At 42.8% G+C, this 14,203-nt stretch overlaps 1 protein-coding gene across 5 annotated transcripts in view; it reads right to left on the reverse strand.

Moving 5' to 3' along the window:
- Positions 1-14,203, reverse strand: part of LOC134527681 (uncharacterized) — a 256,176-nt gene that overhangs the window by 22,039 nt on the left and 219,934 nt on the right. For all 5 annotated transcript variants that reach the window (XM_063360583.1, XM_063360580.1, XM_063360584.1 and 2 more), the window contains 4 exons: positions 10,603-10,825; positions 7,695-10,528; positions 4,545-4,665; positions 2,400-2,648 (listed from right to left, as the gene is read on the reverse strand). In XM_063360583.1, coding sequence (XP_063216653.1) covers positions 2,400-2,648; positions 4,545-4,665; positions 7,695-10,528; positions 10,603-10,825 — 3,427 coding nt within the window. The remainder of the gene's footprint in view (positions 1-2,399; positions 2,649-4,544; positions 4,666-7,694; positions 10,529-10,602; positions 10,826-14,203) is intronic.

Raw genomic sequence — 14,203 nt, forward strand, 5'->3', positions numbered from 1 at the left:
ACTTCACCTCAATTATTTTTTTCCTAATTTCTAAATTGTGCTTAACTTTATAAAAATGCTTCTTCTTGCAATGTTCTGCCCACTTATCATGTCTAACAGTCCCTTCACACAAAATCTCTAAACATTTATATTTATATTGCGTTTGCTTTTTAGGCATGACTACAATACCAGCATTATATCACGACTACACTTCAAAAACTAATTAATTCGAAGATGATAATCAGAATAACGCACAAGCACAACCCGACTTCGCACTGATACATTCAGTAATGGCAGACAATAGCTTCAGTTTGGTCCAGCCAATTCTGGGCGTCGCTGCCAGCTATAACAAGCAAAACAATGAAATGAGAAGGAATTTTTGACTTACTTGTAAAGAAAGTGTGGGGAATAATCGGAAATATTGTCTCAACTATCAGGCGGGCATGAGCTGAACAGAGGTATAGAATTTCCAAGCCTGATAGAATGCATCATATTCTCCTTTCAGTTGCACAGTCTGCGCAGGCGCCAAGCTTTTTTTTTTTTACTTTTGAGTGTGTGCGCTTATTGTCGAAGCGGTGATAGGTACCATCCTGAACCGACAGATGCCAAACTGCTTTTGTTGAGGAAAGTGGGGGGTTGCCAATTTGATTTACAAAATCCCTTTCAATTATCAAAGCACCAGAAACGTATTTTCACATTAGAAGCTATAAGTATGTAAATAATATATATATACTTTTCTCGTCTTTTAACAACTCCCCCCCCCCCCCCCCCTGAAATTTTAATGACGCAGTCTGCGTCGTTACCCCCCCTTGTGGGCACCCCTACATAAAACAAATATGTTTTAACACAGAAGCAACTTTTTTTGGAAGGGACATACTGTTAGAATGCTAACTTACCCTTGAAAAGCATAAGATTTTCATCAACACACAAATTCTGAAATGAAGTCATCAAAGATTGAAAAGACACTCTGAAACTGTCAACTACTGGACGTATTTTACAAAGTCAAATTCCATCACAAGAAACACTGTTGTTATAACAGTGCAGCACTCATAGCAAAATAAGAAAACTGTCTCTGGGCATTATTTCCCCAAACACAGGAGTTCTAGGAGGGATTCTCATGACCAATATTCAATACCGATTCAGAGTTTCTTCATTCTCGGCATAAGCATACAAATGGACAAAAATACATATATTTTTTCCCAGTTTGTATTCTCCCATTTCTTGAGGCAGGATGCTCAGAGATGTAGGGGTTTCCTGGATAGTGAAATCAAAACATTTTTTTTTTGTTTCTGTACCAATTATCTTAACAATCTGTTTGGAAAAAAACAAATGAAAATTATGAATAAAAGGCATAAATTCTTGCTGTCCCCATGATACATCCAAATGATTTCTTTTGTTGCTGGTTCTCCAACTGACTCTTATTCACTGGTCACTTTCCGAAGTTGGAATATGAAAAGTCCCTTGTCAGCTGGAGCCCGAGTTGTAGATTAATGAGGTTGCAGCGAATGCCGTAATCATCTAATTCCCAACTATTGTCTGTGCCAGAAATACAACTAGTTTCACCAAAATAACTTTCTTGCAACATTGCCAATAATGCCTCATTAGTGTGTTTTTCCCAGACATGGCAAAGTGAAATTTACAAAATATAAATTGGTTAAACAATGACACACAAAACTAAAACATGCCATATAAAAAGCATCTCAAATCACAAATGAAGTAGAACAATAAAATCAACAAAATAATAATTTTAAAAAAATCAATTCAAACACATCGCAAATAAAAACTCGTGTTAACTCAGTCAAAACACATATTATATAACACCAACAACAAAAAAAACCTACTGTATGTGACAGACACACCTACGCACTCTGCGAGGGATGAGAAACACTACTGTAGTTTCAGGAATAGCTGCTAGATTATTAGCTTATGAACAAATAAAGCCAGGTAGTAGCGAATGCAAAATACGTCCGGGCGGATATAGTTGTCTATCGTACGAGCAGTGTGATTCAAGTATGGCAAATATATTTATCGTTAGCACAGGGCGTACATAAATTGCGAACCAATACCTACATTCAAAGCAGTTAAAAAGTCTTATTTTTGGAGACCCTGTGTTATTATAAATTTTATTTTGTTAATAACAATATTTTTCTTATAATTACACACTACTAACTACACTACAGTGGCATTAATTTCTCGAGGACTAAAACAACCAAAAGAAAAAAATGATTGGGGTTCACTTTATGTCTGTTGTGTTAGTTTTGTGTTCGGTAAGTTAATATTGCTATGATTATCCACGTGTTATTACCATGTTGATTGTATTCGGGCCTTAAGTAAAAATGCTGTAAAATAGCATTATGAAAATTCAGGACTTAAAATGATCCAAGTGAAAACAACAGACCGAGCGCTCTGATGGAACGCACCTTGCTGGGCGGACGCCTCAACGACCTGCCACACGGAGTTGGCGACGGGCCCGAAGATGGTGTCCAGCTCCGGCCTGAGCCCGTCGCCCAGCGCGGCGTAGAGCGCGGGGCACAGCCGTGACAGCACCAGCTTCGCGCACGCGGGCGTGTGCTCCGAGCTGCCGAGCCGCGCGCAGTGGTCCTGGTTCCTGGCCGCCGCAAAGTGGCCCACGATGCCCTCCACCGCGTCGCTCACTGCCGTCACCAGGTCTGCGCACGCCACACCCACTCACACGCACTGACCACTCACCAGCACAGGCTTAAAAATTACTAAAAGGCACAGAAAATTTACCATCACACAGACGCTAGCAGACACACTGCAAATAAGTTGCAACCAAGACTACTGCCCTTCCCACTTGTTAACAGGGTTTGATTACCGATTTATTATGTTGACTGATAATGTTCAGTACTACGGTTAGGTTGCTTGATATCATTTAAATAACACCTTTTTATACCTTTTAAGAATTAGTGGTGTGTTTGCATATGTTTTATGATCATAAGTTACCTACACTGTTTCATGCTTTTCTGAAGATTTGCTTGTTTTATGGTGCATGAGCCAATTAAAAGTTATTTTTACTGGTGTGTTGTTTGGGTGGTTACGTTTTTATATGATTTTTTTTTAAAGTATTACTAGTAGTTTTTAATTCGTAAATGTGTGTTATTGTGATTTTTTTTTTATTTTTTTTTTCCATGGTCCTTTGTCTAAAAACGAGCTGATGCAATAGTTTGCCAGTTACATAATAATTAGAGAGAGACAGAGTTCTGGACACATGGGAAATACGCTGGAGTTAGTCGAAGATATGTTGCTATGTGCCTTGATTGGTTGATATTTTCCGGTGTAATACCGTAATAGATCAGTGTGTATGTCACATGAGCGCCCTTTGTCCTTCCTAAGGAAGAAGGGCAAACATAAAGTTAGTCAGCGTCTGTACGAGGTACCAAGAGTTCACGTGTCGGGTGGTGGCTCACAAACAATATAGTAATAGTGTGAAGAGAGAATTTTGCAGGTGTTGTTAGGGCTTGCCAGTTTATATAACCATATGTTTGTGTTTTGGAACTTTAAATTAGAATTCATTGACCACCGTAGACAGTAAAAGCCCACTGTTATGAGGACTGAGTTCAGTTTGTTCTGTGAGTTGCAAGCAACAATGGGATTTACTTGCAAACAGTCTTTTATGTTCATTTTTTTTTTGTTTGGAGTCAGTGAAGGTGTTATGTGCGACAGTTTATATTTTTCATATGTATTTGTTTTCATTGTCAGAAGATGGTGGCCATGATGAATGAATTTTCTTCAATTATAAATAAAAAAACTGTTAATATCAATTTGGTCCGAGAGGCGTTATTTCAGAACCAATCGTCAACAGAAACAGTCTCGAACTTGCATATTTTTTCAGCACCCAACCATTTTCTGCAAATTCATTTCATGAAAGTGCACTCTAGACCAAATGTTGAGCTAGTTGGAAGTCTGGAGTGTGATAACGCTAGCACACATACAGAATACTTACTAGCATACATGCTCTGACAAATTATCGGCACACATTGACAACTTACTAGCACTTACTAAATGATGCAGACAACGGTACTATCACACACTGAAAGTATGTAGTACACTGTTGACAACCAACTGTTTAAACATTTGCACAGAAAATATATATATTTTTCTTTTTCCTTGACATTACCATGCGCATGGCTTTGTCTCCAGACGGACAAGGACTTAACGGTTGCCAACCGGGAGGAGGGGCCACCGAATCACCTGCAGAGTTCCAGGTGTTGATGCTTTCTTCAGAAACCACTCAAGAATTATTATTGAAGATAACTTAAATCAAATAGCATATAAGAGCCACTACACAGCAAAAAGTGTTTTCGTTAATTTTTTTAGGGTGGGAAATATTTGTTACAAAGGATTTTAAAAAGGATGGATAGATACATACATTTATCTTTAATATTCTACCTTAGGATTATACGGTCACCAGGGGCATGTCACCAACACGAAGCCTGCTGCTAGTTCCCTGCCTAGCGCGTAGAGACGAAGAGGCATGAGCCTGTGTCGGCCCTAATGCTAGTGCCGGCCAGGCGACCACACCAAGGAGTGCATCTGAGACGAACCTCGCTTCTGCGCCATGTCGACGGGTGACGTGCCTCCCGGGGACCTGCAGGTGGGCTCGGACTGGCCCGCGGCACGTGGCACGACGCACTCTGACCGCCCGCATGGGGAGCCTCTCTCTCCCTGCGTCGAGAACAGACAGGGAAACAAGTATCGTGGGCTCCATCTTAACTGTTGCGTTCTACCACATTTGCTCTACCATTTTTAATCTAAGATCATTTATGTAGAAGTAATGCATTTTGATTTTCATCAAACAGCACATCCAACTTGTTAACTTGTAAAAGTATGGTATATATTCATAATTAAAATTTAACCTGACTAATTGCACTATTGTCACTCACTAGAAGTTCATATCCTGGACTCCACAGCCAGGGGCATGGACAGAGAGCGATGGAGTGAACCCAGCTTCGAGTGTTTGGAAGGGTAACTTGCGAGGGAAATAAAGGGGGTAAAGGGGGGGAAGAGAGGGGAGTGTTTGGGTGGAGTGTTTTGTGTGGCAGATTGAAATACCTGCCAGTTAAAGGGGGAAATCAGAAGCCAAAATTTCGAAAAGTAAAAGTTTCTTATTTTAACACATTTCTTAATGTATTTGAATTTTTTTTTTAATAGTCTTGGAGGTATTTTTTTAGGTTCCCATAGGACCTCACGATCACCTATCCCAGCAATAAAACAATAAAAAAAATCATTCCCACCAACAACAAGGAAGAATTTTAAAGCAAACAGCAGACAAAGAGGCTCATCTCCAATCCACCCCCTTCCAACCACCCACCAACCAAATGAAACTCTGTCTCCACTACTGTCCATAGCTGGGTAATGAAAACTGAATTGCTTCCAGTGGCGGATCCAGAGGTTCACCTCGGAGGGGGCACTCTAGGATTTCAGAACAGCCAGAGAAAAAATGTCTTCAAATTACTGAATTTGTATTTAATCTACTCACACTACACATAACATCCAACCACCAGATTTTATGATTTTACAAGAAATTCATTAATTATCATATTTTATGATCCTACAAGAAATTCATTAATTATATTTAAATATTTTATTGGTTTCAGAAACAATCATTTTTGTCGGCAATATTAATGTAGCAGACAACTGTTTTTTCGGGGGGAGGGGGGGGGGGCACTTGCCCCTGGTGCCCCCCCCTTGGATCCACCACTGATTGCTTCTATAAAGTTGTTTAAAATATTTTTTTTTTCATAAATGAAATAAAAATAGCAAAATAAATTTAACATGGCGAATGAAGCCGAGTCTTTATTAAACATTTTTGGAAGCCTTGCTGAAAATTCTTCTGCTAGATGGCAAATCCTTCATTGCAGTGGGTCTGGTGATTTGTATTCATGCATACTATATTTATTTCATTTTCTTGGTACTATTATTTTCAGTGTTGTTAAGTAACGAATTACAAGTAATCGGATTACTTGTAACGATTACTTTTCAAGTAATTTATACTTGTAACGAATTACATTTAAAAAATGTAATTCGTACTTGTAATCGGAATACATAACATTAATTGTAATCGATACATTAAGGTAATCGATACTTTATATTTACTTGCCGTTACTTTTATTCTCGGAACGTATAATGAATACAATTAAGAAAAAGAAGATCATACACTTTTGTATTAGTAAAGTTTATAATGTTACGCTTGTAGTGCTAAGATCGTATGCACATCATCTATGATCAAAAATGAAGATCCATCCATAGTGACTTGCAGTGTCTCCAACATTACCCTATCCTAAAATCTGCATTTTTAAAATTTAACACATCGCTACCGTCAAGTGCTCCCGTTGAGCGTCTTTTTAGTGTTGGTAAAGATGTTTTTGCCTTCAAGAGAGGGAATCTATCTGATGAGAACTTTAAAATGCAATTGTTTTGTAAGGTCAATTCCAAAATTTAAAGAGTGTTACTTTTATTACAGGTAGCTACTTGTATGAAGTATTTTGATGTTATTCAAGCAAGTTTGTACTCAAATATTATTCATTTAATTAAAGATAATAAATTTAATCATTACATGAAATCATTTTTTTTAACAAAACATATATGTATGTATGTTTATTAATGTAACAAGGTGTAAAAAAATGAATCCTAGGTCAGTTTTAAAATGGTAGTGGAAAGTAATTGTAATTGTAATTGTAATTTTACTGATTACTTCTATATAAAGTAATTTTTACTTGTAATTAGTTACATTATCACCACAGTAATTGTAATTGAGCCCAGTTACTTTTTCCGAGTACTTTTAACAACACTGATTATTTTTCATGTAAAAGATATTGTGATAGCTTTCTTACATTTTATGTTTTGTCTTGAATTTTGCTCAGAAGATATTTATTAATTAAATCTAATAGTGGTAACAATTCATGCAAGTGTCATAATTATGATGCGATTATCTTGTATAACTTTCTGCTGCTCTAAAACAACGTTTAGTATGTACTTGGTGAGAACATTTGTGACACAAAAACAAATGCAATATATGCATACTAGAATCACAAGAAAATCAAATATCAAACATTGTATATAAGACCACATAAATTATTATTAGCATGCTGCAACTTGACAGGTGCAAACCTGGCTATACTTGCTCTGAAATATGGGCAGTTGATCACAAAAGTGTTCACACACTATCACAAATCTTCAGGAAAGAAGAAGCTAGAAAGGGAGGTATTCTAGGCCCGGCCACATTTCATTTGTTTATAATATCAAGCCACAACTTTGTAGTGCATCTTCCTATCATAATAATTATTTTTCCATTTACATTTTGGTTCCAAACAGACACCAGTAAGTCATGGTATTTTACCATCAATTTTTAAAATTAAATATCTGATGGCAATTTCAACAAATTTTACATATACATCAAAATACAAAATATTAAGTTGTTTTATGCCAACATTGTTATAATATAATTTTTTTTATTTAATACATTTTACCATATTCCTAATAATAAAAACACCTATAGTATTTAATTGGAATGTTAATTACTTTTAAAGGAAATAGTTTAACCATAACTGAATTTTTGGTTAGAAACTACAAAGAAAGTAATTGTTTTCATTAAATTATCCAGTTATCCTTTATCACACTCTAATTACCTGACTTTGCCAGATTGTTTTACAGATTTGCAGCAAATTTAATGGCAAAAATTAAACAAGAGTTACCTGGAAATGCTTGTAGGTGTTTTCGATCACCGCCGAGGAGTTGTGAGGAGTTGGCAGAATGATGCTCGTGCCTTCCTTGACCTCTGCCTCATCTCGGACCCTCACGCACACCTTCTCCGCGAAGCTGACCTTCTTCGCGCTACTTCCGCCGAACCTGCAGTCGCGGTCTTCACTTTCATCCGCGCATCCTCTCGGCCCATTCTTATCCAGGAGGAACTTGCTGACCTCTGCCCGTAGCCTGCTCCTGTCCCCCTCCGTCCAGGTCTCCGTCCCATCGCCCGACACGACCATCGACAGGCCGCTCAGGTGAAGGAACTCCTCCAGCTTCAGGACCTTCTCTGTTGGTTCGTCCGGTGTCCTTGGTAGCGGTGGTGTCGGCGGGCGTGCCCGGAACCGGCACCCGCCGTCCTCGAAGCTGCTGTCGGTCCCCGCGTCGACGCCCTCGTCGTCGTAGTCCTCGTCCTCCAACTCGTCCACATCCTTCTCGGGCGAGTGTCGCTCCGCAAGCTTCTTCCCGAGGTCCTCGAGACACCCAGTGAGCCCCGCATCGTGATAGGAAGCCCGCTGCTGCTTCCCCGCGACGGACCTGCCCCGCCCATCACCACCCAACTCGAACATGCTGTACCGCTTGGTGTTGGCATTGTTCTTGTGCACTTTGCAGGCGTACTGCGGGCTTCCGCTGCACAGGGATTTGCGCAGGATGCTCCGGGGCAGCGGGGGCCTCGGGGGCGTGTCCGGGCCCTTCCCGTGCGTGGGCAGGGAGATGGAGCGCTTGGGCAGCACGGGCAGCTGCCGCCCACCGCCCTGCTGCGGCGCGCCCACCAGGCTCGACTCGGAGCTCACGCTGTCGTAGCGGTACACGAACAGTGGGTTCCCGCCATGGCCCGCCGGGGCCGGATGGTTGGACGAGGAGTCGGTCAGGAGCATGGTGGACGACCCACGGTAGCCCGATGAGGGCTGCGTGGCCGTGCTGGACGAGGAGGAGACGTTGGTGGCTGCCGCCGCGGTCTGGGCCGCCGCGAAGGACCCGCAGTCACAGCTCGTCGGGCGCGCGCGCGACGGCGGCGAGACGCAGAAGAGAGGCTCCGGCCGCTCTTCCCTCCCCTTCACGTGCCGCAACACCTCCGGCACCTCCGACAAGAACTGACAGTACTCCCTCGGCAGGAGGAACGTCAGCGAGTCCCAGTCCTTGATGTGGCCGAAGCCCTTCTTCCTCAGAGCCTCCACGTCGTTGCAGGAGAACGGCCGGGGAGACTTCCCGTTGACAGGAGACCGCTTCTTCCTCGCCTTCTCTCCACCTCCGGGATCCATGCAGTCTTTCAAGGGAGAGATTGACCCCAGCTGTTGCGGCATCAGAAACACATTCCCGACATCTATCTCCTTCCTTTTCTCTTTCAGGAAGCCCAAGTCTGGCAGGGTGTAGTTTGGAAACAGAACATACAAAGGCTTCAGTATCTCCCCTTCCTTCAAGGAGCCCAGCTTCCCGTCGCACGAGGGCCTGATGATCTTAATCAGAGATGTGCCATCGGGGCTCTCGACGAACCTGAAGGGCGAGGACTTGAGAGAGCTCGTGTCTGCGTTGACAGAGGTCTGCATGCTGCGGTTCATGAGGTGGACCGGGACCTGGGTGGAGGTGCTCTTGGTGTGGCACGCACACGTCGTGACGCCACTCGCGCAACGCCTGGACGCCGGCAGCTTCTGGAGCTTCGTGGTGTCCGTCTCGTCGCTCGAGCTGCAGTTGCTGATGCTGCCGCCGGTCGAGGACCGACTGGAGACGCTGCCGCACACGTTTCCGTCTCTCCTGGTTTGTGTCCTTCGACTTCGCTCCCGCAGTGGCTTCGGCTTGTCGGCGGTCTCCGCGTCCCTCTCCACGCTGTTGTTGTTGTTCACGTTGAACTGGCGGAGTTTCTTCTCGCTGCGGCTGGAGCCCGTGGCGAGGATCTCCTCCGCGCGGTCGCTGATGCCGCTGTTCGCACCGAGGTCCATGAAGGACTCCTCGATCTTGGAGAAGCTCTCCGAGAGCTGCTCCACGGACTCGGACCGCTCCGACGCCTGCTCCTCCTCCGTCTCCTCCGCGATCAGTTCGTGCTGGTGGAACTGCGGGTCCTTCCTGCTCGGCTCCATCAGGCTGTCCTCGAAGCCGCACGTCGAGTTCTCCGTCTCCGCGGCCTCGGTGGCTTCCCGGTTGCCGTTCTCGCAGCTGTAGTCGTCGTCGATGATGGCCGGGCTGTTCCGCGCGTTGTCGCACCGCTCCCGGGCGTTGATCTCGTTGCGGGCGCTCACCCTCGGCTCCTGCCCGTACGAGTCGCTGTCGTTCTCCGACTGGCTGTTGGCGGACGGCGGCCAGCACTCGCTGGCCGAGGACTGGTCCATGGCGCAGAAGACGCCCTCGTTGCTGGCGCTGCGCTGCCTCATGAAGAGTCGCACCAGGCTGAAGTTGCGCCTGCGGGCCCCGCCGTCCACCGAGCTGTTGGTGTCGGAGGTGATGCTGCCGCGCCGGTGGTCGTACAGCTTGACGGCCCGCGGCTCGGACTCCACCGAGGACGCCATGTTGCTCGCCGAGGACAAGAGGCGGTTCCTCCGCCGCCGGTGCAGGTCCGGCAGGCTCTGGCTCTTCAGCGCCGAGACGTCCCCGACGCCGCAGACGTCGTTGTTGTTGCCCGAGGGGTGTCGCGCCAGCTGCACCTCGCTGGACCGCTTCTTCAGCTTGCTCCAGGTGGTGTAGGCCGGGTCGGAGCGCGCCATCGAGGTCTCCAGGGCACGGCCCCCGCCCGCGTGGGGCTTGAAGCAGTGCCGCGCCCAGGTGCTGGACTGGGACGCCCTGCCGCTGTCGCCTGCAAGCATTCACTCGTCACTGAACTGTTTCATTAGGTAAAACCACAGGCGCAGGATCCAGAAGGAAGATGACCTGGCTCGTGGTAGTCCGAGTCCTCCGAGTAGAGAGTCGCGCTGCCCTCGAAGGCGATGGTGTAGTTGTCCTTGTTGGCCTGGCACGTGAGCATGATGTCGTGGTCGCAGTCCAGCGAGTCGACGCTGAAGTTGGTCGCCGGCAGCGGGCAGTCGCGCACCGGCGAGAACAGCAGCTCCGACTTGCAGATGGACATGGTGTCCGTCGAGCCGGCGGAGTCGTTCTGCGCAGCGCAGCACCAATCACACAACATGTCCCTTAACTCCACGTCAAGCCGCCAACGGTTGGTAAGCCGGTAAATTACGGTTCTGAATCAAAAACGAAGATTCAAAAGTGCCGTAGTTTCCAGTTATATGCATTTTTAAGTCGCAGTATCTAAAAATTTGGTGTAAGTAGGGGAATTTAAAAATTTTAAAAAATGCTTGTAATTCAAAAACTAACTCACTTTTTTAATTTTTTTTTTCAGAACCTTTGATAAATAGACCTATCATCTGTTCTCGGGTTGACGTTCAGTTATAGGTCATTCTCTATATTACTCAGCAAAAAAAAAAAAAACACACACACACACACACACACACACGTGGAACTTCAGTTTAAACTAAGAGTATTGTTCCGTACAGGAACATAAATCAACGTGTAACCTCGCCTAGCACTGAGCTTTGTACTTTATAAAATAAATAAATCTTCCTCTTCTGACATGACCCAAGTCCAAGTAAACACATCAGATAAGCAGCACGCAGAGAAACCATTTGGTTGTACGCATTACCACTGCAGCTTAGAGAAGATAAATTACGACAAAGATAAAAATGTTGCAGAAGCGGAAGTATTACCAATGGGTTTTTGCGAGAAGATTTCGTGACCAGCTATGTGTTTATTCACTGTAACTTAGACTGTTTCGTGTTTGGATGATTTGTTTTTCAGTTACACATCCACTGTCGGTACGAATCACCGCTGTTTTGTGCAGAAACAAACGTGCTCTGGATGGCCTGGCCTAAAGGAGATGGCTTCTCTTGCGGGCGGCCGCCAATAACAAGGAAGAAGCCGCTGACGCGGCCTGCCTCTCTGCAGTCTAATGAGCGGTCACTCGCCTGCCTCTACCAAAGAGGTGATAGAACTACTTATGATTACAAGAGCACAGGCTTTGTAAGACACAGGACACGGAAAAGCCAGATAAAACACAACAGAAATTATGCAAATTTATGACCCCATCATCCACTACCAATGAAGTCTGCCATCTGGTCAAACATTTGAATTATTTTCTTTGTGTTTTGTCTTACTTTGTTCTGTCTCTTTCAAACACTGCACTCGTGTTGTTATAAATAAGTCGCACAATGAATGCCTTTTCAAACACTTAACCATGTTCTAGTGCACTACTCGCCAGCAAGAGTTTGTGCTCAAAATATACGTTTTTACAGCAAACCATCGTATGTTTTGTAATGTGTTTCCGCAGTTAAAAAGAAAAATCTACAGACGACGCAGACTCCCAATAATTTACTTTTTTTTTACTTACGCCATTGCTTGTTAACTGTACGTCATAGAAAAACCCCAAAAACGAAAGAAAAAAAAAGTTAAATATGCAAACACTGTAAAACAAGCCCAAATTAAGCCGATCAAAACTTTGTTATTTGGAGTTTTTTGTCGTGGCTGCAAACGGCGCCACTTCCGTTGCACCGTGACAACCCACTTCAGTTCTGCATACCCCAACACAAACTGGGCCTCCTGTTGAATGGGCCACATCCTGGCACGTAGCAGTGAACTGTATGGTCTTGCAGCCCCACTTCCGCTCTCTGCAAATTCTTCGTTCTAGCTTCTCGGTTACACGCGATCACACAAAGAAACTTTACTCTTTTATGTGGGGATACCTTAAAAGCATTGTGCACGCTGATAAGATTATGAACATCCAGTCCCTTAAAGAGAGGGACTGCAGCAACTGCAAGAGTAACTGCGGAAGGACGTGGCAGGAGACTGAATACCATCCAAACATCACCCAAGTTACAAATGGTGCCCGCATCGAAAGGTACTAAGCTAGTCTAAAAATTTAAACTTTTCTGGACATTTTAAGATGCCACACTTGCATATCCATCAAATACTTATTTTACAATAACAATTTAGAATCCCGGCAATCATTCTCGATGAACATGAATTTTCATCCCTTTTAAGTTATACCTACTTCTTATGCGCGTTATGAAAAAATGATAAGAGTGAACTTTTGCGATGCACGCGCATCATGCAACGAAAGGCTTCATAAAAAAAATCCTTTTGGCACAGTCTACAGGCGTAGGTAGATTTAAAAGAACCTATTTTTTTTGGAAATATTGTGGACCCTTCTATAAACTCTTGGAACATTTTAAGAACTTAACGTAGCTGACACAACATCCTATATGTTCGTCAATATTCCAAAAAAGATCGATTTAACATATTCTCATATGACATGCAGAGAAAATATGATGAATGTCTTAACGAATTTCATAATGTGCATAGTAAGGTAGTCATGCAATTATTTTTGATCTTCAAACACTATTTTTCATCCCTTGCACTAATACATGGTCGTAAAATTTTTTTTGGACAAAGGTTTAAGGTAATATTAAGCTAGTTATTAATAAATTCCGACGAATTTTATAAAGTTTTTTTTCAACCCCTGCTTTTATGGTAATAGTTCATTTCATGAAAAATTGTTCCAGCCAAAGGTTTTAGATAAAGTTTAGGCGATTTACAATAAATTATAATGGAAATGAAATTAAGTGTATTTTAAAAAGTGCTGACATTTTGATTTTCTACGCTTGTTATTTCCAACCCATGCAGTAATGGTTTGTATTATCAAAAATTGTTTCAGACAAAAGTTTTAGGTAAAAAAAAATTGGTTGTCTGTAAAGTCGGTTTACGGACGATAGTTTAACGTGACTTCATAACAAAACATTGATGAAATGATTGCATACTTTTATGAATTAAATTGAATCATTTTTATTTTAATAATAAAATAATAAATACTTGAAATTATACTAGTAATCAGATTCATTTTCTTACGTACAATTGACGTGGAAATTATTTCATATTACACATTTATAAACAAAGTTTTAAGTTTTCACTTCTGTCGGTGCGGCGCAAGCGTACAATGAGCGTAACGGGACACAGTGTAACGGAACAATGAGTGTAACGGGACACAGCGTAATGGAACAATGTGCGTAACGGGACACTTTTTCGTGCGTGCAGCCGGCGTTCATCGATTTATTATACGTCACGTCAAAAAAATTATAAAATTTACAAACAATTCTAACGGATTTTATAGTGAACCTACAAAGAGAGTTATGAACTTTTTTTTCAATTCTACCCCTCATTTTTCCAACACCTTGCAGCAATACTTTATCTAATGAAAAAATGTTTCATATAAAAGTTTTAGACAAAAATTATAAGTTTAATACACAATCTGTACGAATTCGATGTTGTGCCTTCGAAGAGAGTTATGTTATTGTTGTCCTCTAATCCTTGTTTTTTCTACCCCTTGCAGTAATGGTTGGTCGCATAAATAATTATTCTGCCAAAATATTTTGGCATTACTCCTACGAGTTATAAAACATTCAAACGGATGTGAGATTTACCACAT

Source organism: Bacillus rossius, chromosome 1 (assembly GCF_032445375.1).
Source record: "Bacillus rossius redtenbacheri isolate Brsri chromosome 1, Brsri_v3, whole genome shotgun sequence".
Lineage (NCBI taxonomy): Eukaryota > Metazoa > Arthropoda > Insecta > Phasmatodea > Bacillidae > Bacillus > Bacillus rossius.